The sequence below is a fragment of the Saccostrea cucullata genome, unplaced genomic scaffold, assembly GCF_032062105.1.
Source record: "Saccostrea cucullata isolate Sc308-1 unplaced genomic scaffold, CSIRO_AGI_Scuc_v1 ctg233, whole genome shotgun sequence".
NCBI classification, from domain to species: Eukaryota; Metazoa; Mollusca; class Bivalvia; order Ostreida; family Ostreidae; genus Saccostrea; species Saccostrea cuccullata.
The window spans coordinates 215,718-241,201 of record NW_026925526.1 but is presented as its reverse complement, the minus strand read 5'-3'; the positions used below and the strand labels follow the sequence as shown (position 1 = coordinate 241,201).

The 25,484-nt window shown below is 32.0% G+C and overlaps 2 protein-coding genes and 1 long non-coding RNA gene across 8 annotated transcripts; 2 read left to right on the top strand and 1 right to left on the bottom strand.

The window, feature by feature from the left end:
- Positions 1-389: 389 nt before the first annotated feature.
- On the bottom strand, positions 390-11,136 carry LOC134269117 (uncharacterized). 3 transcript variants are annotated; one of them, XR_009992501.1, is made up of 5 exons: positions 3,017-3,084; positions 2,472-2,619; positions 1,243-1,299; positions 884-939; positions 392-703 (listed from the first exon to the last, which is right to left on the bottom strand). It is a non-coding gene; the product is annotated as an uncharacterized LOC134269117 (long non-coding RNA). The 3 variants fall into 3 exon arrangements; XR_009992499.1 differs by having other exon boundaries at positions 390-939; XR_009992500.1 differs by lacking the exons at positions 392-703; positions 884-939; positions 1,243-1,299 and adding an exon at positions 11,040-11,136 and having other exon boundaries at positions 2,349-2,619.
- On the top strand, positions 3,165-9,689 carry LOC134269116 (uncharacterized). Of its 3 annotated transcripts, none has more exons than XM_062751340.1 (3): positions 3,165-3,325; positions 4,384-4,602; positions 6,953-9,689. In XM_062751340.1, exons 1-3 carry the CDS (start codon positions 3,281-3,283, stop codon positions 7,733-7,735), a joined length of 1,047 nt encoding a protein of 348 aa, XP_062607324.1. In that variant the 5' UTR covers positions 3,165-3,280; the 3' UTR covers positions 7,736-9,689. The 3 variants fall into 3 exon arrangements, with proteins under 3 accessions (XP_062607324.1, XP_062607326.1, XP_062607325.1); XM_062751342.1 differs by lacking the exon at positions 3,165-3,325 and adding an exon at positions 3,363-3,556; XM_062751341.1 differs by lacking the exon at positions 3,165-3,325 and adding an exon at positions 3,907-4,198.
- A 1,862-nt stretch (positions 11,137-12,998) lies between the features above and the next one.
- Positions 12,999-22,953, top strand: LOC134269107 (dopamine beta-hydroxylase-like). 2 transcript variants are annotated; one of them, XM_062751330.1, is made up of 8 exons: positions 12,999-13,106; positions 17,008-17,217; positions 17,351-17,461; positions 17,560-17,743; positions 19,204-19,401; positions 19,660-19,785; positions 20,292-20,380; positions 22,726-22,953. In XM_062751330.1, exons 2-8 carry the CDS (start codon positions 17,053-17,055, stop codon positions 22,912-22,914), a joined length of 1,062 nt encoding a protein of 353 aa, XP_062607314.1. In that variant the 5' UTR covers positions 12,999-13,106; positions 17,008-17,052; the 3' UTR covers positions 22,915-22,953. The 2 variants fall into 2 exon arrangements, with proteins under 2 accessions (XP_062607314.1, XP_062607315.1); XM_062751331.1 differs by lacking the exon at positions 22,726-22,953 and adding an exon at positions 20,593-20,702.
- Positions 22,954-25,484: the final 2,531 nt, after the last annotated feature.

The window sequence follows — 25,484 nt, the reverse complement described above, 5'->3', positions numbered from 1 at the left end:
CCTTTGAAATGAGTCACTTTATATGAAGTGAAGGGGTTGATGGTCCTCGTAGACGAGATGCTAAATAAGAAGCCCATGGACCACACCGCTTACCTGGCTGATGAGTCAATTTTATTTTGCTGCTGTTCAGAGTTTTTTTTTGGCCAGGGGAAGGGAGAGGGTCCCCTCTATAATGTCAATACCTTTTTTTTCTTATGGTGTGCCCCCACAATGGCCTCAAGGTCAAATATTAAGAGCAATATACTCTCACATGTTTCGATATATATACTGAATAAGTATATCAATGCTACAATATATATACTGTATACACATACGTTATCATGTGCAATATTATAGAGTTATATGTACATCAGCTTCATAGATGGAATAAATGCCCTTCGTCTGCTTGGGTAGCTTTCACAATTCTGTAGTTTATGGGAATTATATTTGTTCCTTTTATATTGTCATTAATTTGGAATGGAACAGTGCTAACAATTAACACTTTATTTTATAAATATCTAGTTATTAACTATAAGAAGCCAATCCTTTACACAAGGAATAATTCTGTGACAGATGAGAAAAAAGGTGAAGCGCATGGTTATTCATAAATGAGAAGCTATAAGTCGTTACTGCTTTAATTTGAAAAAGGTCTAGAAATCACTAGTTACTGTAAACGTCTTCTTATTCTTTGAAATGTTGACAATATGCTATTACGATCTGTCCTCTAGAAAAGTTCAATATTTATAAATAAGAGTTAGTGCATTATTCTGTAAACGTTAATCTGCATTACTTCCGTGAAGGAGTTGCTTTTGATTACGCTTTATGATGATACATTTCGTCTTTATAATTATTAATCATGATTAGAATACTTTTAACTCACGTGAGAATTAACAATTCCACTTACCTGGTTTTGATCACGCGAACACGGCTGCCATGCATTTGAATCAACTTGTGTATGTGCTGCAATAAACGTAGAGATCATTAATCCATTCCCTCCATGTAATCAGAATACAACAATAAAGAACACGTCGTAGGCTAGCTAATTCATCATTTGATATGAAAGCATACATACGAATAAGGAAAACTATTTTCTTTCAAATTAATTATAAGGTTCTTCCTTTTCAAGGACTAGGTCATACACAGGGACACAATTATCTCTCTCTCTCTCTCCCTCTCTCTCCTAACTATTCATCTTTGTAGTCATTGTAGGTGTATGAACCTATTTAGTTGTAGCCTATTTAATTATGTAGTTTGTTCATTTACCAATCAGGCCCCCCTGGGGCACAGTCATTGAAATATGTCCAGAAATAGAAATCGTTCCTACAATGGAATTAAAGTAAAAATTAATGGAAGATGTACAATACCTCATTCATTGATAGCAAAAAATAATCAAATTCCTTTACTGACGTCACCTCATCGGATGCATGTGTAATAAAATGGTGATTACTGATCGAGTCTATTTCTAATAAAGGATAGGCTTGTGAAAAGTTCGAGATGCAAGAAAAAAAGGAACAAGTATCCAGTTTTATTTTCCTTATTGAGGTACCTCTATTTTTCTTTCTTTTTTATATCGATAGTATCAGAATTAAGGTTAGTTAACTTTGTATGTCAATAGATGTTTTTAAATTTTGCTAATTGAAAAGAAACCACAATTTCGAATTTATGATTAAAAAAAAACATTTTAATCTCTCATACTTCTACAGAAAGAAAAATGACTAACAATATATTTTCTAATTTTTCTTGTCATTTTTCTTTCTTTTGGAAGTAACGGCTACAGTAAGAGAGATTAACTCATATTTCCTGAACGTATTTAAGATGTGTATGCATATTTTTTATTTGATGCAGGTTAACTTACCATTATGAGATAAAGCCTTATAAACATAAGTGGACACAAGATTAACAATAATTTTACATAAGTACATGTAAGTACGAGTAGGTAAATAAAGTAATTGTCACGTGCCAATTTTTTCAATACTTGCACGTAGAATACTGTATCCTGTATGAAAGACATATAAAACACTATTAAAAAAATTCAACAAAAAAAAAATAAATGTATAAATGATATCAGCATGTCTGAGCATGAGTGAAATTCCAGATTAATTTTGCAAATTGTTCGCACTTCATAAATGATAAAAAGAGCGCACGTGTAAAATCTTTACGGGAGTACCATTCTTTTTCCAACTTTTTAATAGACATAGCAATTTTAATGCAATTCTACTACAGTTATTGCCGAGATCAAAGAAATGCCACAATAAACAATAGAATGCTTTCTGGCCCTGCTGGTTGTTAGTACGGAAATTAATTTCACAGCTGTTGCAAAAAATACATATATAGGTAAGTATTTTTTTTTCTGCAACGGCTATGACGTTAATTCCCTTATTAAAAACCAACGAAAGTCATTTTATTGTTTATATTTATATCTGTATAAATAATCATTAAATGAAGGATTAAACAGAGTAATCATTGTATTAATGATATGTACTTCACAGTACGTTTCATTGATGAACGGCCACTGGTCAAGAAATATGTACAGGCCATACGCCTAGTGAAGCCTGTTTCCCTGGCAAGGCCAGGGATATCCCTGTTCCTATACTTGTCAGTGAGGCCTTTAAAAATCGTCTTGACTTTGGTTCATGTGACCTGTAAAGTATTTAATTGAGGATTAAGAAAAAATGTTTCATTAAAAACATTCCTTTTTATTTACCGCATGAAAAGAAGAAGAAAAATTAATGTCTCTTAAACGCTGAGAAATTATTAAATGAATAAATATAATGACATATTAATTATCAATAATTGATTTCAAATAAAATATTTTTTTCTTATCATACAGTGAAGCCATGTCTTTTAAAAGGTGAAATATATGAAATATGAGCCAATATACGACGGTTGACATCCAATTCTTAATCCCCCCCCCTCTTTTTATATTTGTATTACTTTATTGATTAACTACAATCCATTAAATATATATCTACACCCCCTCTTATAAAATCGGGAGTGATTCATAAAAAAAAAATAAACATCAACAAAAACAACATACCTCTAAATTGTTAATGCACATTCTATCAATGTGTGAAAGCGTCATCGTGATCAAGGTCAAAATCCAGCCTGCACAAGAACAATCTCGATTGAGAAAACAACAATTTGACGTCACAGCGACAGTTCTAAAAATAGTCTACTTGTTATGATTAACCAGTCAATGCCTTCGGTTCATAGATAGTGTCGAGTGCAAACTCAGATGAAAAATAATGTCAGTGAGAAATTGAGTCACTTTGTTTTTGGTGCTCTAGTGAAAAAGATCTGAATGAGTGAGGAAAACTTAAATCATATTCAACCCACGGAGGACTTAGTAAGTAAAGTTCATTTGTTATCGGGGCAAACATTCCATTCATCAGCCCACTGCGCAGTAAAACAGCTGATTTTTGTTTACAAACATTCAAGTTATCGTGGAATCCGTACGTTTTGAATAAGGCTTTTTAACAGAGAAACGGTTGTTTCTTTCATTCTATGGATGTATATTGTAATGTTAAATCGTGCTGTGGTAACGGATTTTGTTAAATAATTCGTTCTGAGGTTTAAGGTAGGATCTTAATTTGCTTTGAATCGTATCACAACAGAGATTGCGCAAGAGTTTGATAGCTACATGAATTCTTGTATTTTGGTAACTTCCGTGAAAAAAAATAATCGACATTTATTTTGAATAATTTATTATTGGTATGTTTATTGAAATTATGTTCTGAAATATTTTTATGAGAAAAAGAAAAAAAATCGACAGGAGGGGTGGTGATGGGTACATGGAATCTTACCCGAGAGTTGGAATGTGTGATCTCTGTCAGCTCGAAATAATACTTAAACAAAGGGAACATGTTTGAATATTTTTTTTTTGTTTATTTTCGTAATATTGACATGACCCCAATAACATGTTTTTGAATTAAATTTAGGGCAACGTTCTAGAATATTCTCTCACACGTGTTGTTGTTTTTCTTTTGTCACGTGAATAGATGTAATAATTAGATACAATCACGTGTCATTACTTTAATGTACCTAATTAATGTTTTTAAAATATATGGCAGTCAACAAGAGTTGACGGTTATTATTTGTGCTAAACCGTCGTAGGAGTCGGACCTTCTGTACGTCGACTGTGAAACGGTGCATTTATTAGGCAGGAAAAGAACTCTAAGTGAAATAGATCTTTATAAGGAATTTATATCATTGCTAAATGGTAATTTTATATTTTAAAAAAATTATAGAACAAAGAATTCTCTAGTATAATAATAATTTTTTTTTTAAATAAAGAATATTGTAATACAAATATCAGCCGTGGCATATCAAATATTATTATTACATTTTTGTATTTGAAATTTGAAAAAAAGTTTATGTTATAAGAATTTTTTCATCTATAACTAGGATATGAAAAAGATGTCAACAGACAGACCCCAGAGGCGGAACGGGAGGGGTAGACCGGGAAGGCGTGGCAATAAAGTAGATGTGAAAGTGAAACTAGAAAGGAGTCGACAGAGTGCACGTGAGTGCCGTGCACGAAAGAAGCTGAGATACCAATATCTAGAGGACTTGGTCAGCAACAGAGAACAAGCCATATTTAAACTTAGAGAAGAGCTGGAATTGGTAAGTAGTAACTTAAGTGTTATAAGGTAGAGTTTAAGTGCAGATGGTGAGGTGTGACTGACATGTATATCACAAGACAAGTGGACACATGGTTACAAACTTACAAACAAGGATATCTGAAAGTGTTAATATATTGTTATTAGGTACAGTTATATAGTTATTAGGTACTATTATGTAGTTATTAGTTACTATTATATGGTTATTACATATGTATATATTTATGTATCGTGAGGCACCTCTCTTTATGGCTACACCCACTGCACGGCTCTGACATGCTGCATGCCCTTTTATTTAAGAGTAGACTAGCTAAGCTAAGGGATACAATGTGAATTTCAAATACTTTTTTTTCCTCTGGATTCAATATTTGCTCGGAACAGAAGCAAAATTGAATTAGTCAACAGGGCACACTGTTCAATGATGCAAAAATTGCTGTAAACAAAACATCATTCTACAGTGGCGGATCCAATAGGTTTATGAAGAGGGAACTATCAGCGTTATGACAAAAGTAATCTGCCTCGTGTAAACAAAACGTAAACATTAATGGCAGCTTATGAAAGGAATGGTTTGGAACCAAATAGTTTTATAGTTCTGAAATGATGGGGATATATCCAAATTAATATACTGAAGAGCTCTTCAATGTTCCAGATGTTTTGTTATGTATTTTGTAGAGTTAGATAATTTAATGTCACATTTTTATTGACATTAATGTTGAGGTACTAGGTATGAGCCACGAAAATTTTTTATTTTTTTTCCCCATTTAATTGTAACCCTCAGTAAAATGGGCTTCATGTACAGGGATATTATCTTCAAAATCATTATAGTTTTTGTTTAAGATGTCCCAAAATATCTGACCATAGAGAATTTTATAGATTTTTACCATATTTAGTTACCACTTAAAAGGAAATATTCCATCTCTGGATGCATAGTATTATACAACCATATTCTATAATCGGTACCTTCTCAGACAACTGGTGGGTAGGGGGCACATTTGGAAGCCAAGATGCCTTTCATGTCCACCACCAATACATGTATAGTATACTAGGTTTTATTTAAACCATGAACTGAAATTTTTTTCGAGTTATCAATAGCATATTTGTTTTATTTTTTAAGTTAACATTATATCACTGCTCAATTAGCAGTTTTTCTTACCGCATAATTTCTTCTCATTTTTCTAAAGAAAATGCACTTATTGATAAGATCCCTGCTGTATTTGAAAAGATCGTTTTTCAAATCAATCGGAATGATGATGATAGAAATTTATAACTTTCTATCAACAGAAATCTTTGTTAAAAAGATTCAATTGTGTTGATCTGTATCAAAAGTTATTTCCCATTTTTTTATGTTTACACTAGGCGCAAAGCGGAAACGTCGCCAATGTGTTATAAAAAAAGCGAAACTTTTGATATACCTCGTACATTTCCATTCTACTTTTCGCGATTTTCCCCCTTGTTTTACACTGCATGTACTCTTTGAAAAATACATGCATTGTGATAGACTTGGATCCGCCCTGTTATTGTAGTCAATGAGGAAAAACAGTTTAACCTTTTAGCACTAAGTCGTCTGGGTGCCCATGTAACACATTTTGGAATGTTCTAGAAAACGAAAGGTTATCGACCGTCCGAACAGTTGAACTGATACTGAGACCATTCAGTTTGAAGTCGACATTGACCGTTCTTAATGAGCGTTATTTATCATTGTTAAAAGTTATTGTCTAATTCGTGTCAATAAAAGGTGAACAACCTCGAATATCCATAATTATATTTATTTACAGCTGTTTACATTATACAGATGACCCATTAAACATACGGCAAATTTATTGATCTATGCGGTTCTTAACATTATATTGAATCTCAAATTGTTTTCTGTTGAATTTGCATTTCTTACGTCATAAATGATATTTTCTGTAAATTTTATATTTTTTTTTACACTGTTAAGTCCTATTATACTGAGTACAAAAATTCATTTCAGTGGTCTTATGGTTTTTTAAGCTAATAGAATGGTCTCAAGAAAGGAAATAAAAATGAAACGGGGCAAAACTGAGAGCAAATTGAAAAAAAAAATGACCGAATCATTAGTGCAGGAAAAAATTCTATTAAAGTGGAATATTAAAAGAAAGACCCGTGGTAAATCTGTTAAGGGAGGCAATAAAAAAGTTACAAGTCTGTAGAGCTGCAGGAGTTGTCGATCTTGTGCAGCGTGTAACAATTGAGTATGAGGTTACCTATAGACTGAAAATTACTCATTTAAGCCGTATGATATCATCTCCATATTATATTTTAACCCAAGACGTTTAGTGCTAAGATGTGAAACATAACAAAGGCTATATCTCTTTATTATTTACTGTCTTTAGTACAAACAGTACTGCGTTGATCTTGACCAAGGAAAACTTCCAGAGCAATTATTGAAAGAACTTGCAAAGGCGATGACAAATGTGGAAATCTCTAGCAACTCATTTAATCCAATGTCCACACCTGATGTCATCGCGAACACACCAAGTAGCCATCAAGGACTGCAAGACGTATACCAACATGATGACCAAGATGTGGTAGGATGTTTCAGCGGAGTACCAACCACTGGAAACTCCCCAATAGATCAGTACCCATTATATAACCATGCAGCGGGGGAATGCAATGTAACTTACTCAAATTTTATAAATCCGGTGTCGGAAACTCAGCATTATCCTCTTCAAGCGCAGGTAGGAAAAGAGACATTTCTGAACAGACAGCTGGAAATGACCAACCATCGGTCTAATCCTGTTCAAAACGAATTTGAGAACCACATTCCTAATACAACCAGCACATTTGTATCCGATCCCTTCGATTCCATTTCACCAGTTTTTACCAGCTCTACAACTCTAGCAAATCAAGTGACTTGTGGAAATCCAGTGGCTCCAGCTATGTCGCAGAGCTTGATGAGCAAATCGGGGGGAAACATGTCCTATTTGTCTCTGCTTCGGGATTCCTGTGCACCCCTTGACATAGGAGACGAGGCGTTCATGGACTCTGGATTCTCGAAACCCTTCGTAAAAACATCAGGAAGCGGGACTATGGTCAGGATTCCTTCCGATTCTATGGTACCCAACACTCCTGTGCTTCCTACGATTCTGGAAGAAATGAATGTTGAAGGATTGTGAAAATGAACAATTTACTAGCAACGATGTACCTCATAGTGCTTACTAATCTGTTAAATTAATATAAATATTGAATATGTGAATCATCCAGGCCGATTCAATTCAATATGAAATGGAAATTTTGTGCTCATTATTAGAGTCTAAATTCTAAGAGGAAACAGTCTGAATTGAAATCCGTTGTTGACATGGGAATAACTGCCCAGTGAGGGAAATTTCAACTGTTTTTGTTCAACACTCCATTTTGTAGCTCATCTGAACCAAAGGCACATTTGAGCTTTTCTGATCAAGGGGTGTCTGTATGTTGTCAGTCGTGTGTCTTCTGTAAACTGTTCACCATTATTTACTTCCTCTCAAGAACCACTGTGGCAATTTCATATTTTATGCCATAAATCACCCATGAGTAAAGGGATTTAAATTTAATCAAATGAAGGACCACTTCTCTATAACCACTTGACCAGACTTCATTGAAACCTTTAGTATATGTACATAATCTAGGTTCAAATTTCTTCATATAATTCCTTTCTGTGACGATGGAGCCACACAAACAGATGTCTTTCTTAGGAATATAGAGGAAGCATTTTTCAAATTCAAAGCCATGTCAAACCCTTATATGCACTTAGTCATATTTATATTGAAGCATCCTCATGTAGTGATGCTTCAATTTTTTTCAGTTCAAAGATCAAGAACACAAATAAAATCAAAAAGAGGCATCCTCTGGTAGTGTAGTTTCAAGTTAAGTTCAAAAGCCCCTGCGATGAAAAAAAGCACAACATGTAATATATAGGAAAAACCCTGCTAATCAAAAAGAACGGGGCCATAGTAACTCAGATGAGCGATGTGGTCAATGAGCTTCATTTAATTGTATAGCTGCGTGACTAATTTATACTAAGAATAGAGTGGATGAAATTTTATTAAGGTATCTGATAGGACTAGATGTTGATAATATTGATAAAATAATATTGTCTGAGGTTGGGAGTGGTGTATTAAGAATCATGTACACATGTATTTAAGATGGTGATATATCAAACTGTAATTTATTTGGATTATGTTTAATTTGTATTAATCTTTTTTTAATGTAATTATTGGATACAAATATTTATGCTTTTCTAATGAGACTTTATGTTCATGTTAAAGCAGTAATGCTTGTAAGAAAATTAGATGTAGATTATTAATTAGAATAAGATCGTCTGTATTTCATATTAGATTTTGTAAAAATTTAGCGTTTTATTTAGTGAAATATGTTTGTGAAAATATTTAAGTCTGGGTACTATAGTCTCTGTGTCCACTGCTTACTATTATTATAAACATCAAATATGTTTAATTAACCGGTAACGAATTCAGTATTGTCTAGTCACGTAAGCGTCAATGTGTATAGTTTTAATATTGATGAAAAAACTATGGAGGTGTTTTATCTTCAAGACAGGCAGCGATCTTATTTTACTTGGCTCTTAATGCTAAAATTAAAAACAATACAAAATGATAATCTACATGACGTCATGGTGTAAGTCAAATTGACTGCAGGGGAGGGGATTCAATTCACGAAATCGGTATCAAACTTGCTGTTACTTACGCACATAAAATAATCGATATTTTTTATTAACACCATTTTCACAAAAAGACGTGGTAAATGTGTATTAGCTCAATTATTTATTAAGGTTATTTGCTGGCAATTTGTGCAATTTGATATATTGCGTGGATTGCACCTTCACTAAAATTGCTATAATCCATGCGGGCATGGCTTAATTCCTACATTAGGATAATGAAAACAATTTTCAAATTTTTACTGTACGTTGTGTAGGATTTTGTGGTGTTAAAAATGACTCAGTGAATATTGTTATGTTAAATTTGTTATGTTATGATGAATTTAATTATAATAGTTAGGGCATATTGATATATTTTAATATATTTATTTATTGCTATTCTGTTGCATTTGTTAATAAATCTATGAAATTGAGAATTCTTTCTTTTTACTCGCAACTTCAAGTTGGGGTGTTTGATGAAAGTAGTATAAGCATCCAAATGAAAATGGTGTTCACCGTCATGCAATTTGAGAGTTATACAGAAATACGTTTTAAAAAAATTCTTAAGCTTCGTTATCTTTATTAATGACGACATAACACGTCATTTTCTTTATCAATGACGACATTGGCTTTTGCCAGTAAGGATTGGTTAAAGAATGTTTTTTTATGATGTATAACTATTTTGTAGTATAAGCACCACTGTTCAGAGGTTGATGGCGGTGTTATAACAGATGACATTCGTGAAAAACTAGTAAAATGGGAATCCGAGAACACAAGTGAGAAGACCACAGAAAATGACGTTAGCAGTGAAAATTCGAACAGTCCTGGTTGCGTCATCAAAGAGGAACTAAGCACATGGTGCGATGACACCTGCACTCGTACTTAAGCAATAGAAATCTATGTTCATTTATAAAACAATTGCCAGGTACCAATGTCACTGATGAAGAATACCAAGTTATTCTAGAAGATTTTTCAGCAGGGGTATTAAAGAAAGGAACGACTGATTTCTCTTTGTAAAAAATTACATTTCGCAAAATTACGTCCATACATACTTTCTAAGTCACGATTCCGTTGTTTTTCGCTGTATAATTGTATAGAAATGTGTGTTTATCATTGCCTCATATGTATGGTATTTTTACACAAAAGGAGGATTTATTTACAACTTTGTGTTCAGTATAACGGATAATAATGTATCAGTTGTACTGTCCAGATTCAGCTTGTTTCTATATCGACATATTGAACAGTTCTCATCTACCATACATACAGGCAACAAGTATTGTATATCAAAAATCTTGATTTTACTGATATGTATGCCAGTACTAAAAAAATAAATGTTGTATACCAAAAATATATTTTCAGTTTAAAACTGTAATTTAAACTCTTGAACACTCGAAGTTGTTTATGTGATGTAATTGTGTGCTTTAAAGTAAATAACGAACTTGAAATTAAGTTTGATAAAAATAAAGTTAAGATGCATTTCACGTTCTCAATCGTACATGTTGATAAATGTACTTTGTTACATACAAATCACTTGATGTACCATTCAAGATAGATTTGTATTCTCAAGAAATGCATTCTTACTATAGCACATGTGGGGTTTCAAAGAAATTCTTGTTTTATTAAGTTTCTATAGCAACTTTCAATGTGAATAATATGAATAATATTATACTTTTAAGTAATTTAATTCCATTTATACAAGTACATTGTACTTCTTATTTTCTTTATTTTGAATGATTTGTATAAGCATAATGCTGTCTGATTTAAAAAAAAAAAATTATTTGACTTACCCCTTTATCCATGTGTACAATCATACCATTTTTTTTGGATAACCATTAGTACGTGAAACAAATAAGGACTGTTTTTCGATTAATGGGTCAAAATATTACAATCCATGAGTTCCTATCTAATTTTCCATTCCAACTTTTTAAGACCAGCTAGTTGCAGAGCTGTGGCTGAAATAACATCGATCAGAGGCAGAGATGATTCAAAATGAAAAAAAATATCTCATTTTTGATTACTCATATTTTATTGCGTTTAGTGAAAAAAATATCCTCTTGAAATATAAGGGTTTTTTTTTCAAATCGAATAGGCATTGATGGAATTTGCTTATGTGAAAGCTAATTATTAAAAGAACTTTGCACTAGATGAATCCAATGAAGGAAAACATGTTTACCTGCAAAATTGCGATGCTGTTTTGGGTTTCTTTTTTTGACATAGAACCTTTAAATTTTAATTTTCAAATTATCTCCTGTCTGATGATTTTGAAATTACTGCTTTCCTAAGAAAATCATTTTCTGATACTAGTAATCAATTACGTTTTATAAACATGTGGTACACATGATGATCAAAGGACTCTTCCCATGACATAAGTAATAAAAATTGTATATATTCTATAGAAGCTTTCAAGCTGTATGATACATTATCAAATTGTTTCACACTATTTTTCTTTTTTTATTACATTATTTTTCTATATGTTTTTCTCATATGCGTTTTCATTTTTGGTTATGTTCAGACGTAGAAGTCTCAAGCATTGATATATGTTTGACTGAGATTTTCTTTGACAATATGATACTGTAAATCACTTCTTATTCGCGAGAGCTTTATTTTCGCGTAATTACGCGAGACAGTGAGCTTGCGAAAATTTCATTATTGCGTATAAAGTATTCCTTAAGATTATATAGAGAAATAACAACAATGCGTGAAAATTATGTCTCGCTATTAAAGAGTCAAAGACTATCTCGCGAAAATAAGGTGTCGCGAAAATTTAGTGATCTACAGTAATATGAGAGTTTTTTAAAAACGTCCATTACATGTATATAATGCTTGTCTGCTGTAAAAACTTTGTGAACTGAATTTATACTTAATTTATACTATGAGTAATAAGTCAAAATTTTTAAACAAATGTAACAATAAGCATGTATATATTACGTGATATTTTTGTTTATACAAATATTATTTCGATTGTTGTTAAAGTTGTGTTAAATGTTAACAATTCTTTGCTTGTCATGTTTTGTACGACTGTAAATATCTATTAATCTTACTTCTAATAATGGTTACAGTTCAGTAGTAGATTTTTTCGTTGCAGAAAACAATCCAATTTTTGATTATCGGAGATCTATTTGAAAGCATTTCATCATTTTACACTAATTGTTTTATTCACTTTTCCCATTACAAGCATTTTTTTTTGTTTTTGTTGTTGTGCACACCAACTTGCAAAATCATATATTTATCTGTGTATCCATGCACTTGGTAACATTTCTGTATTATCCATTGTCCCAAGATGTTTGCAGATATTGCAATAGAGGAATTGTACATTGTTTACATGTCCCAAGAGGTTTGAAGATGTTGCAGTAGATGAAATGTACATTATGTACATTTTCTACAAAATAATGAAACTGTGATAGATGCACGATAAGTACACATGTCTTAAGTATAATCTCTTGTACTATGATATTCTTTCCTGATCATCATTCAAGTTTTTTTTTAGCAGTATTGAATTGCCCTGCATAGGTGCAATGTTTAATGTACATTTTTGAACACTATTTTCATTATTTTCATGTATTGTAGAACATGAGAGAATGAAATCCACTATACACGTTGATTATTATATTTTGTTATGTTGTTATGGCAAATGAAAACAACAATTTGAAATAAAGAAAAATTGGAGAAAAATGCAGAATTTTTGTTTAATACTAGGAAAAAAACTGTTTTATTTGCACACAAATTTGCCATGAAATAGAAGAAACCTTTTCCGGAATTTAAAAGGCTCCATTTGGTTGATAAACAAGACAATGGTTAGTCATACCTTATCTCTGGTGGTGTCAATGTGTACACGTTTTTATCGGAGTCATTTGGTAAGTCTGTTTCTATTAAAAACACGTAATTAAAGATGATCTCCTGAAGATTTTATGTGATGAAAGTTGACAATACATGTTTCAACAGCATTAATGAATCATTCTCTAATCTTGAGTGAAAGATTAAATAACCTTTTAAACCTTTAAGACTTCAAACATTTCTGCAATAAAATTTTGCCATTTACTAGTAAATTGTGATTCAAATTTGGATGATTTCCTGACTGGAGACGATAGTAATTACAAAGTAACTAAACTAAATTGTACGACGAACGAGATGACTTCACCATTTCCGTCATCAACATTAATTTAGTAATGTACCGCTGTCACCTCCAAATAATGTTTGTTTCACAACTGCGTCACTCGAGAGCATGCCCTGAGTACTATTTATTTTGTACAGTCGTTATAATGACCCTTTAAGCAAATATAACCTAACATTTGTTCTTATTTTTACTTACTAGTACTTGTTTCTTACAAATGGCTAGGCTTTTGTTTCTAAAATTGACGGTATTTTTTGTCTATTTGAGCGATACTAAGCTCTCAAGACGAGTGTGATAAGACAGTAGGAGATGCTAACTCCTCTAAGGCACCTAATCCCACTTCTGGAATTTCGTGTTTATACCCTATTTACAGATTTGTATTGTTTGATTCTCATTGTTATTTTTTTTTATTTACAGGTGTTTAATGATTGATTGTTAAAATAATATACATCTTCAATTAAGGAATTAAAGCAAGTTAAGAAAATACAAAAAAAAAATCCGTTAATATTTTTCTTTTTCAAAAACGAAATGCATGAACAATCGTTGATTAGTTCTGATAAGCTAATAATTATTATATTCTTTGCTTCTTATATCATGCTATATCATTTTTTAAATGGTACATTTGCAATTCCAGAGGTCTAGTGAGAAATTGTTTTTGTTATAAAAATTATTGGAATTTGAATATTTTCATAATGCACAATAATATCGTGTGGCATAGCATATCTATATGAATCAAAATTTAAAAATTCTTCAAATAAATTGATTTAGAATAATAATCATACACTGTAGATGAAGGTGGGAGATCTTGATTTCTTTGGGGTCTTCATCAGGATCATCCTACAATGAAAAGCTTTCGTTTTCATTTGCTGTATTTAAAGTTTTAATTTAGTAAAGTTATTTTGGAGAATATGAATATTTGTATTAAAGGCAGAGATTTTTTATAATTTTCCAGGTGTGAATGCCTTGGGGCCTAGCAGTCTACCTCTGGTCATCTGTCTCTTAATCCCTATACACAGGAAGTGATTCAATACACATTACCCCAAGTGTCAATCTAAAACTTTTGTGTTGGGGATTTTATTTTAAAATTAGTAAAAAGGGTTTTTCAATTATGACTTTTTGAAAACACAACCATTTAAAAAAATATGATATAATTACTATAAATTCAATTATTAAAACAAAGATTATTTTAGATTTGAGTGTATGTGTTAATTAATAAATTTAATAAAACTCTCATAACAACCCAATTCGACTTTTAAAATTTATTCATCCACAGGATTCTCTCTATTAATTAAATAAAAAGAGTTGTGTTATCTATATTTCACAAAAAAAAATATCTCTATCCTAACCTTACTTGATAAAGTTTTTTCACCATGAAACATGCTAAAAAGACTGCTTGTAAATTTTTATCTGATTAAAAAAGGAAAATATAAGTGATCCATGATTAGAAACATTATTTCAAAATTTAAATACTTCACTTAGTGCTGCTCTGAACTTTATCAATAACATTTCCACTTGAGGTTTACCATAATGATTTCGCATATTAAAATTAATATCGGAATTTCATTTGAAAAAAAACAAACTATGTGCCAAAGGTTAATTTAAAAAAAAATGTAAATTATATTATAATCCTTTCAAATAATAAATTTATTCCATATATTATCAATCTAAAAATTTTCATAGAAATATAGTTTCTGTATACAATGTTCAGTAAACATCAAAGGATCAAAAGTTAATTAGAAGGTCACCACGAGTCCCAAACAAGGTGTACAGGGTATACACAGAGATCATTTTGTTCAAGTTCCACATTCAAAATTCAAACTTGATTGACAGGGCTACCAAGACCAGGTATTTTTGAAAAAAATCTCTGCCTTTAAGTTATATTTTTCCATGTTTCACAATGTTCTGAAAAAATATAAAATTATGAAAATTTTTTTTTAATTTTATTGAATTCGAAATGGTATAAGAATTGGAAAGACAACATGAACAATAAATGTTCCACATGAAGATGATTTTGATAATATCGGCTTTGTATGAACGATTATTTTCACTCTTATATTTTAGAGGAACTTGGCTTGAATTCCACATCTGAAAAGCTAAGATATTTTCACCGATCCCGTTTAAAGGATGTTGTATTTCTGATATTGAACCAAAAGGTTAATTTTACTGCAAAATACGAAACATTTGTAACGAAACATTAAAATATATTGACTCTTTTACAAAAATTATGTAAATTACCTTTTCAGATATATTTGTGTTCTGAAGTTCTTTGTAAGAAAGTAATTGTTAGATGTTAAAAGATTAGTTTCAGTTGATTAATAATTCCAAACAAACAGTTCTAAAATTTCAAACAAACAATTCTAAAATAAACATATCTCGAACCTAAATTCACCCTTTGAAATTCTAGAAAATTAACGCTTCAGTTTAAAAGCAACGGGGATAATACTATTCACCGTACTGTTATAACTGTTTTTGAATACTGTGATCAAAAACAATTATATTATAAACAAATATCAAGTATATATTAGCTTCAGTAAACGTTCTACCAAGCTGTTATTTTTAACTCCTTACAAAAATATTAAGTACTTTGAGGATCAAACTTAAGATGTATTGTGCCATAGCATATTCATAATGTGGTGTAAAGCAGAATTGATTTTCGAAATTGTATAGAACTTTTTTCACTACCACTGACGTCTGAGCATATGACTTTTCTTCACCTTACAACTATTTCTAAATACTTTTGACGTCATCGACTGCTTCTTTATTAAGAAATTAACTCGAATATTTTTTTTTATCTTTTAATTTAAGAACTTAGTAATTGTAAGATTGGAAAAGGTGAAAACTATTAACTGTAATCAAAATGTGTAATTTACGATCATTTTGATTCTGCGTTCACGTACTCTGAAGTTGATATTACGTTGATGTTACAATGATGTAAAAAAAATTCTTATTGACATTATCCACTCAAATTCATGTTCCATGAGTAAGGGTGCCATTTCAAAGAGGAATTACGGTTCCTCTTGGCCTGTTTATATAATTATGATTTCTGCAGTTTATGACGTCTATACCAGATTTCATTTTTACAACCTATGGCAAACCACAGGGATCAGTAACATACTTTGTTTGATATTACCTGATCACTTGTATACAAAAATCCTTTTTGTGTAATAACGTGAATTCATACGTTAAATCAAACATAGTATATGACCGTCCCCTTTGTGGCAAACTGCTGAAATGGACTTTAGAGGTAAAACATGTACAGTATTAATTTGATCAGTTTGGTAGTGACCTTTTTCTTTAGAAATAGGCTGGACGTCATCATGCGCATTATTGGCATTATACGTCAATGAAATCATATGTGATGAAATTGACGAGTTTGTTAAGAAAGCCCACGCTGTCCTTAAAAGGTGGCTAAAACCACTTATAGTTTTAACGAATCTTTAACACATTTCCGAAAAATAACAGAAAACGTGCTATTATTTGATAATATGTTTATAATCAAAGGATTAAACCGCTATGAAACATAATATATATGATATCACTCATAGGAGAATAAAAATAGAAAATAATCTTTTGGAAAGAAATTGTAAAAGTACAAAATTTAAGAAATATTTCTAATTTATCTTTTTTTTAATAATTACTTACAGCACATACCCCAAAGGAACAAAGTCATAGAGGTGTGAGGGGAAGCTATGGGCCGTTTTCTCAGTGTTGTAGTATTCATTCTTTTGATTCCTGGAGAGTATTGTGCCACTTGTCCAGCACTTCAACATCCAGATATTCGGATTTTGGACATCAGGCTGAAACCCCAATCTGTTCCTCCAAAATTAACTACGTATGCTTGTCAACAATTCCAGGTTTTGATCTGTAAATCATTAAAAATGTTTAATCTTGTATGTTTTTTAAGCTTAAATATAATTTTCTGATTGAACAATATTTGAGATATGCAGGTCCAAATTTTGAATATTGGATTTTTTTTAAATCTACAAGGTACTTGAAAACGAGACCTTCCAAGCCGTGGCATTTGAACCTCTTATAGGAAACGAAGGTGTTGTTCATCACATGCTTCTCTTTGGATGTGAACGTAGTATAGGCACATTTGTAGGTACTCCTTTTTCTGTCTTTTTAATTTTAAGAAACCTTTTATTTATTTCAAATTTCTGACAAATCTTTTTTGCATTAATGTTGATGTATACTAGGCCATTCATCAATGCGGGGGTGTAGATGGTTCGTGCAGGGCTTGGCTTACACAGTACTCTTTGGGTGTACGAGGTCCTATCTGCCTGCCAGAAGATGTCGGGGCAACATTTGGGAAAAACTCTTTTACTAAGATGCTTTTACAAGTCCACTGGAATAACAAAAATGTTTCGAACAACATAACAGGTGAACACATATACACACTGAACTAGCCACGGTTTTTCCGTGCAAACGGGGATGTAAACGATCGACATGAGATGTTTCCCCCTCTATGGCACCTTATCCCACCTCTGCAATTTTTAGAGGTCCGTGTTTGCTCACTCCCGATTTGTTTTGTTTCAATAGACTTTTGAGCTTAATTACTACACTGAACCAAACTTCTAAGTGTTCACCTAACATTTTTTAAATTTTAAAGAACAAATGCTTACAATAAATAATTTCTTTAATCCATGGTTAATGATGCATATTTTCAGATCGATGTTGCGTAAATTTCATATAAGTATCTCGTCATAATTTTTTAGCAAAGTGTAAAGGAAATGATGTACCCTCAAAATGAAAATTTACATAAAATAATATGTGTGGAGTAAGACCACTAATGGCTCAAATTACAGCAGAACATCCTTTACTGTTGGATACCATGTGCCCCTGAATAGGAGATTAACCCATCTGCTGCCACACCTACTGCCTAGATCTTTTCAAACCGTTGAAATTGTGTGAAAGGGGGTGACATACCTTATAAAAATCCCAAATTTGTTCAATGGGATTCAGATCCTGGGATTTGGCAGTGCATCATCACACAGATGCCTTTTGGTCAATATCCTTGGACGTTTAACTCGCAAGTGCACCGCTTTAAGGATGATTCAGACCGTTTGTGATGATATTAGACTGCCACGAGCACCGATTTCTAATCATTTTCATACGATTGAAATTGTTTGTTTTCATGTTTCTTAGAAAACTGTTTCAGGTCAGTTTAACACTCTTTTAACCTGGTGTGACGCAACATCTTGGCCTCAAACAAAGATCCAGATCACTTCCGGTTTTGTTAAATTTTGTCCAAAACTTTAAAATTGTGATAAATTGGCGGTGAAAATGACACACAGCCTATAGAAAAATGTGTTTAAATGGGTTTTGATACTGGTTGTTAATTTTAGAAAGTAGTAGGACAATTAAAAACTTAAAAAATGGAGTAAAACGTGGTGCAAGGATGATCCACATATCAACTTTCAACGGCTCTCCCTTCTGTCTCAATGGTCATTATGCCAGTGTTTTGTTTTGTTTTTTATTTGAGTGAAACCAGTTTTTAAAATTTGATAATGATCACAAAAAGATGCTAATTACACCAAACATTTGCCGCAGAGTACAAATTAATTGTTTTTAAGCTTCTTCATGGAACATTGGTTTTCATCGGTCATATTTGATTTTTTTTCAATAATTTGTTGAGAAGACTCATTTGTTGTAATAATTTGAAAATATCATACCATTCTATAAAGTAGTTTTTAAATAAATACATTTATTAGAGTGAACACTTAGAAGTTTTGTTAAGTGTATACATGTATTTCATTGAAATTGTCTGTTGAAATTTTTGTTTAATAGTTTTTTATGCTTGTAGCAATTTTTTAATCAGAATGAAGGTGTTTCTTTTCCAGATGACAGTGGATTTCGAATTTATTACACAACTCGCCTAAGGAAACATGATCTTGGGAATATCCAGATCGGCCAGAACGATATTTCGATACCACCATTATCAGAAACCATCGTCAGGGGGAGCTGCAGTCGCCAGTGTACCCGAATATTTCCACATCCGATTTATCTCACAAGAACATACATCCATATGCATTATCTAGGTCTCTGAAGCTACCATAGTATGTTTCGATTTTAACTCCCATTAAGGACCTACTATGTACACATTTTTGTACCTTTTTAAAAAAAAATTAAATGTACATGTTCTTATTTTAGATTTAAATGCATGATACTGTAACTTTTTGTTATTAAATAAAAGACATGTATCATGAAATTAGAACTCTTCAGTGTGCAGGTATAGAGAAGTTTCTTAACAAGGCAACTTGTGGAAATTCTGTACAGTCTCTGCTTGTTTGTTGTAGGTATAAAAGGAAGACTCGAGATATGCAGAAATGGAAGCTTTCATACTCTTATTGCAAAAGATGAAGAATACACATATGATAAATCTCCGATCCATGATCATCACATGCCTATAGAAGTTTTGCCTAGTAAGTGCCAGTCACATTCACAATTTACACACAAAGAGAGATAACTGAAATTTCATTCTTGAAATGTAAAATTCCTGTTGTCGAATTATATTTTTTCATGAATGTTTTGAAATGTTGAAGTTATAATAATATTATATTTCATTTACATTAAACTTAGATACATTGTTATTCAAATCGATTAACTTTTAGACGGACCCATTGTCAAAAACCTTTATAAACAAATTCATTAAAATGACATGGGCTACATGTAAAACAGTCAATGTTTCAATTAATAAAGATATTTTTCACCAGTTATAACCATATGGGAGGCGGGGGGTATTTCGGTCATCTACAGTACCTCTAGTCATTAAATTGACATGAGCTACATGTAAAACAGTCAATGTTTCAATCATTAAAGATATTACCGGGGTATGTCAGTACTACAAAGGGAAGCTTATCCCTAGGCCTACAATACATTAATCAAATAATGATATTGTACTCTTTTTTAACATTTTTCTTGCGTCAAGGTGATGAAATAAGGTTAACATGCACTTTTAACACGCGTGATGGACAGAGGAGAAGGGAAGAAACGGTTTATTTTGGAGAAGGATCAGAGGTAGAATTTTATGAAAGAGATGATGGCATTTGCCTCCACTTCATTCATCTAGATATCCATTGCAATAAAATATTGAGTACCATATTACCATATGTAGATAAGCTAAAATAAAATATGCTTAAAACTTTCATAACTTTAGTGCTAGAGCTCCGTATAGATATGAGTGAGTATTTCACTACAAAATACATTAAAATTGCTAATTGTCTTTCCAGGCAGAAATGTGTTTTGCATTCGTATCCTATTTTCCAAGGATCCGTGGATTTGACCAGTGTATTCAAATGGGCGATAGGAATATTAACTGCTGAAATAAAGACATTTTCAATATTGATATCATTTTTAATGATTTTGTTCATTCTTACATGTATTTATTTTGTTCTATTTACCTTAACAATATACACATAACAACATTATTCTTAGTTCTGACTGTACAATAATAGTGCCTTTTATTATATTATGCATTATTGAATTCAGCTACAGAAAACTGATGACCAAAGTAAACAAGAATGAAAATAAAGCGTTGATTTATTTAGATTTCAATATATAGCGTTTGACATTTTCTGACTTCGTAGAATTCTCATGGTAAAACATATGGAGATATAGCGGTATTCGAGCTCAAAAGTCCATTATAAAACAATACAAAATAGGTGCAGAGCAAACACGGACCTCCAAAACATCAGAGGTGGGATCAAGTGCCATGAAGGAATGAGCTTTCCCTGCCGACCGGACACACCTTCCTTGTGCTCCTTGTCATGATCGGGAAATAACGGGAAAAGCCGTTGAAAATTCAGTATGTAAATAATGGACAAACAATTAGTATGAAAAACGTCAGTCAGCATATTTGACTCAATGATAAATTGTATTTGCTGTTAAAAAACTTACGATATGATGACTTTAAACAAGACTGCTGAATATTTCTGTTTCATTAATTGTTTGTCAACAATTTACATCGTTTTAGAAAATGTACATACGTCGAGAATGCTCTTGTGTATCGAATCAACAGAGATGTAAACCCCGTATGCAGGTGCATGATGAAGGTATATTGCTGCATAAGTAAGGGAAGTTGACGATTGAAAGGTTAAAGTCGTCACGATTATCATAGAGCTTTGCTGTTAGATTACTATTAACGTCTTTTTCAAGTAAAATATCCAAATATAAAACAGATGTGTCCGACTCTGTGGTATCAAACAATGTCTTTCCTTAGCTTGAGTATGTTAGAACTTTGCACATAACAAAAAAGGACTTCATTTCATATTTAAACATTTTGGACCCAGTATTAAAAGAATTATTAAAGATGTGAGGCTTGTGGCTACCAGTGTATTGTAGAATCTTTATTCACTTATTGATTGGGTGTGAGGAAATGTGGCTGTGGAACCCAAGAAAATTTGTCCTCGCTAAAGGCGTTAGAAAGGTCGACAAAATGAATTTTGTCTAAAAACACACAACGATATTTTTGTACAAACAAGAAAAACAATGGAAAAATTAGAATTTTAGCATATAAGAAACATTTTAAAGGTAAAACAATATTTTGAGAGATACATTTTTTAGTCTTTAAGTTCCCCTTCTCTACACATGGACAACAATAACAAATTATATGAAAAAAAGGTTGAAATAACGAGCGTTTATCAACTCCGAAATCTAGTAAAAATTACAAATTGTGAACAGGACAAGACATGTGCTCCTCCTGAAAAACAGGACTCTAGAGGTTGGATCAAATGACTAGGAGAAATAAGCGTCCCCAATTCAATAAAAGAAAAAGTATACGTTGTCCGACACACCTGCTGTCTGTCCTCTGTATTGATCAGGTAAACAAATGTATTTCTTTAAAATGAAAAGTTTGACAATGATATTTCTTCGTCGATGTTTTAACTGTAAGCAATCAACAAAAATTGGTCACTACGAATATATGACCCCATAAAATCATTCAAGCAATGTAACTTTTACTCCATGACGAATGACCCATGAAAGAAGATAGAGAGAGGGGGATCGATTGAGAGGTGAAAATAACATCCATCCCATAGTTTCTATAATTTCCATAACATCTTCGAAATATGATCAAGCAAACAATTTTTTTTATTTAAAGGGTTTCATATATATTGTAGATTTTGTGGAATGAATTCGAAGCCTTTTTTTCAATTGGCGGAAGTATATAAGTCTAGGTAAGTTGATATTTGCATAGATTGATATAGTTTAATGGAAACGATAGATTTTACATTATGAATACTAGTAATTAAGAATTCATAAATCATATCCATTTTTAAACGTGATATGTGAAATATTCAAAATTATATAATATGTTTTACTTACTGATTGGTTGGACTGAAAACAACGGAACTCTCTGACTGCAGAAAACCCAGGCTCACGACGTCTGTTGGTATCAACATGGCTGCGGGGCGGTGAGGAATACGCAGCGACACCCACGACCCGGTAATCGTGGAGGGCGATACGCATTGCAGCCTGCACTGCACACCTGTCGACACCAACCACGCTATGAACAGGGGCATTACCGGCGCAATCTTATGTTGAGAGTCCACTAATTGTGATAAAACGGTACTTCCTATTTGTAGCATGGAAAGATATTTAAAGGACAAGATAGGGTAGGTCTCTTTTGGTCACTGATTTTGGGTGTCTTTCAGAATGATGCAACGGTTTATCCATAAAAATCTGTTTCACCCCTGCCACGAAATGAGTATTGGTTCTAAGTTTTGGAATACACAGAGGTCACAGAGAGGTCGGAAAATAGGTCAATCTTCGAATTTTTTTCATTTTAAAGCAAATTTTCATCGATTTTAAAGCAATTTTATTCGGAAAACATAGAGCTCAAGCTTGCCTGTCTACCAAGACAGCTTGCCCGAGAACACAGTCAATAAATGTTTTACTATACTTTTACTTTTCATTCTGACATACCATGAAGTAGATTTTGTTTACCCGTGTTGTTGTAGATTATTTTGATAACCTCAATGTAGAAAATATTTCAAAATCTTTAGATACATGCATGCAGTTTTTGGTTGATTAATTCTTAAATTTTGTATAATTAAAGTTCCTGTTAGTAAAATCTTTATTGTTTATATAAAGTTAATTATTTTACCAACGTTGTATATTTTGTCAAAGGAGTATATACGAGTAAAGGATTTTAAAATAAACAAAACAGATTATTAACATTATATATTTTTATTAAAGGGAAGACACTTTTAACGTAAAACGAAAGTTGAATTTAAAATACAGAGATCATTTATATAAATAAATATGTATATATTTAGAAACTATGATAGTTCAGATGAGCAATACATGATGAGGATGATATTTTTTGTCACTTTCATGTCAGTCATTGGTATTATTTAAAGTTGAAGGGTATTGTATACTCGTATGTGAAACCTTGTCCTCTCTGAAATAATTTGAGTAATAAAATAAAATTTTTATAAAAAAAAAAAAGTTCAAGAAAAAGTAAAGATTTAATCTGCCAGCTATTTTTTGGGCTGTATTTTGAATTTCAAACCTTGATTTTTACCTTTTGACTCGAACTCTTCTTTATGTCATTGAGAGTAAAGGCATAATTATACATGTATCATCACTGAAAATGCTCAAAAGAATTACCAGGTATGTTTAACATAAGGGAACCATTTTTGGCAGCTAGTAGGGTGAATTCACCATGCATCGGATACCCTTGTACTTCAACAATTAAGTTCTAGCGATATCGTTACCAACGGAAAAGTATCAAAATGGAGTTTAACATTTAGTTTGTGATTAAAATATCAATTTGGGACACAGTTATATGCTCTTTATTGAGAAAATATCCTCAAGAATCGAGTTTTTAGATATAACTCAAAATTCACCATTGATCGGACATTGTTTACCATGCATCGGACAGACGGTATTTTGACCGAAAAAATATCATACCTTCACAAAGTGCTTTAAAATGCTTGATATGGATATATTTTTATCTTTTATCGAAGAAATAACCATCAACTTAAATTTAATTGACGATATCGTTGCACAAATGTAAAACGATTCAAGAGACCTCACTCTGCCTTAGAAATGCTTTAAAATGCTTAGAATGCGGTAATTCGCGCCTTTTTTCATGGTTTATCATACTCTGGTTTGTAGAAATAAATTCAGTCAAATTCCAGACGTCATATATCGATAACTTGTATTTTGACTGAAAATATAGAGTTTTTATTTTCTTTTTCCGCAAAAAACAGCTATCAGCTGGGTTCTGTGTGAAAATGGAAGTGCTTACCTTTGCCTCGGAAAGTGTCCGATGCATGGTTAATTTGTGTCCGATGTACGGAGAAATGAACGTACTAGTGAAAACCAGCTCTAAAAAGATTATACGAATATTGAAGTGAAATTTCTTTACAATTTATGTAAAATTGCCAATTTTTGACTCAAGTCTGACTCGTTCCGTTGAAGTCGAATTTTAAGAAAGATAACTCTAAAAATCGGAAAATCATAAATTTTTGGTTATTCCCCTTTGATGATGTAAAATATGACGTAACTTCAAGGTCATTCTCGGGGTATTTTTATCACAACATGATGATAACAATCGGTATCATTAAAAAATTTAAATCTTCAGCTTCAAGACAGAAACAAATAAATACACGGAACTCTTAAGTTGAAAGAGAATTTATTGTCTAAAGTTGTCCGAAGCAAGGTATGTGTCTGAAGCATGGTGAATTCACCCTATATATATATTTGTCTTTTCCTTTGACCTGTTGACCTTAAAAACAATAGGGATCTTTTCAATGCAAAATCTCAAAAGCTTATAACAATCGTTCGGAAACAAAATTGTTACTCACAGACAGAATGATTGAATTACCATGCTTGACGTTTGCGCCTTTCAAAACAATAGTTTTTAAGTTTCAAAGGAGTTTTTCTAAGCCTCTTGAGAAAAATACAAAGGAAACCAGGAAGGAAGTTATTATTTGCAATATATGAATTTATGACATTAAGTCTTTGTCCATTTGACCACAAATTCAAAGGATTATTTTTAGGCCATAAAGAGTTATTGTGCACCTGATTCCACCTCTAATTTTTTTTTTTTTTTTGTGGGCCGTGTTTACTCTGTTCCAATTTTGTTTTTTAGATGGACTTTTGAGCTTGAATATTG

Excerpts from the sequence above, each read along its gene's own strand:
- LOC134269116 (XM_062751340.1), top strand. The coding sequence starts at position 3,281 with ATGAGTGAGGAAAACTTAAATCATATTCAACCCACGGAGGACTTA. Across the intron at positions 3,326-4,383 it reads TTCAACCCACGGAGGACTTA|GATATGAAAAAGATGTCAAC; the intron begins GTAAGTAAAGTT and ends ATCTATAACTAG. Across the intron at positions 4,603-6,952 it reads TTAGAGAAGAGCTGGAATTG|TACAAACAGTACTGCGTTGA; the intron begins GTAAGTAGTAAC and ends TACTGTCTTTAG.
- LOC134269107 (XM_062751330.1), top strand. The coding sequence starts at position 17,053 with ATGGGCCGTTTTCTCAGTGTTGTAGTATTCATTCTTTTGATTCCTGGA. Across the intron at positions 17,218-17,350 it reads ATGCTTGTCAACAATTCCAG|GTACTTGAAAACGAGACCTT; the intron begins GTTTTGATCTGT and ends TAAATCTACAAG. Across the intron at positions 19,402-19,659 it reads CATCCATATGCATTATCTAG|GTATAAAAGGAAGACTCGAG; the intron begins GTCTCTGAAGCT and ends TGTTTGTTGTAG.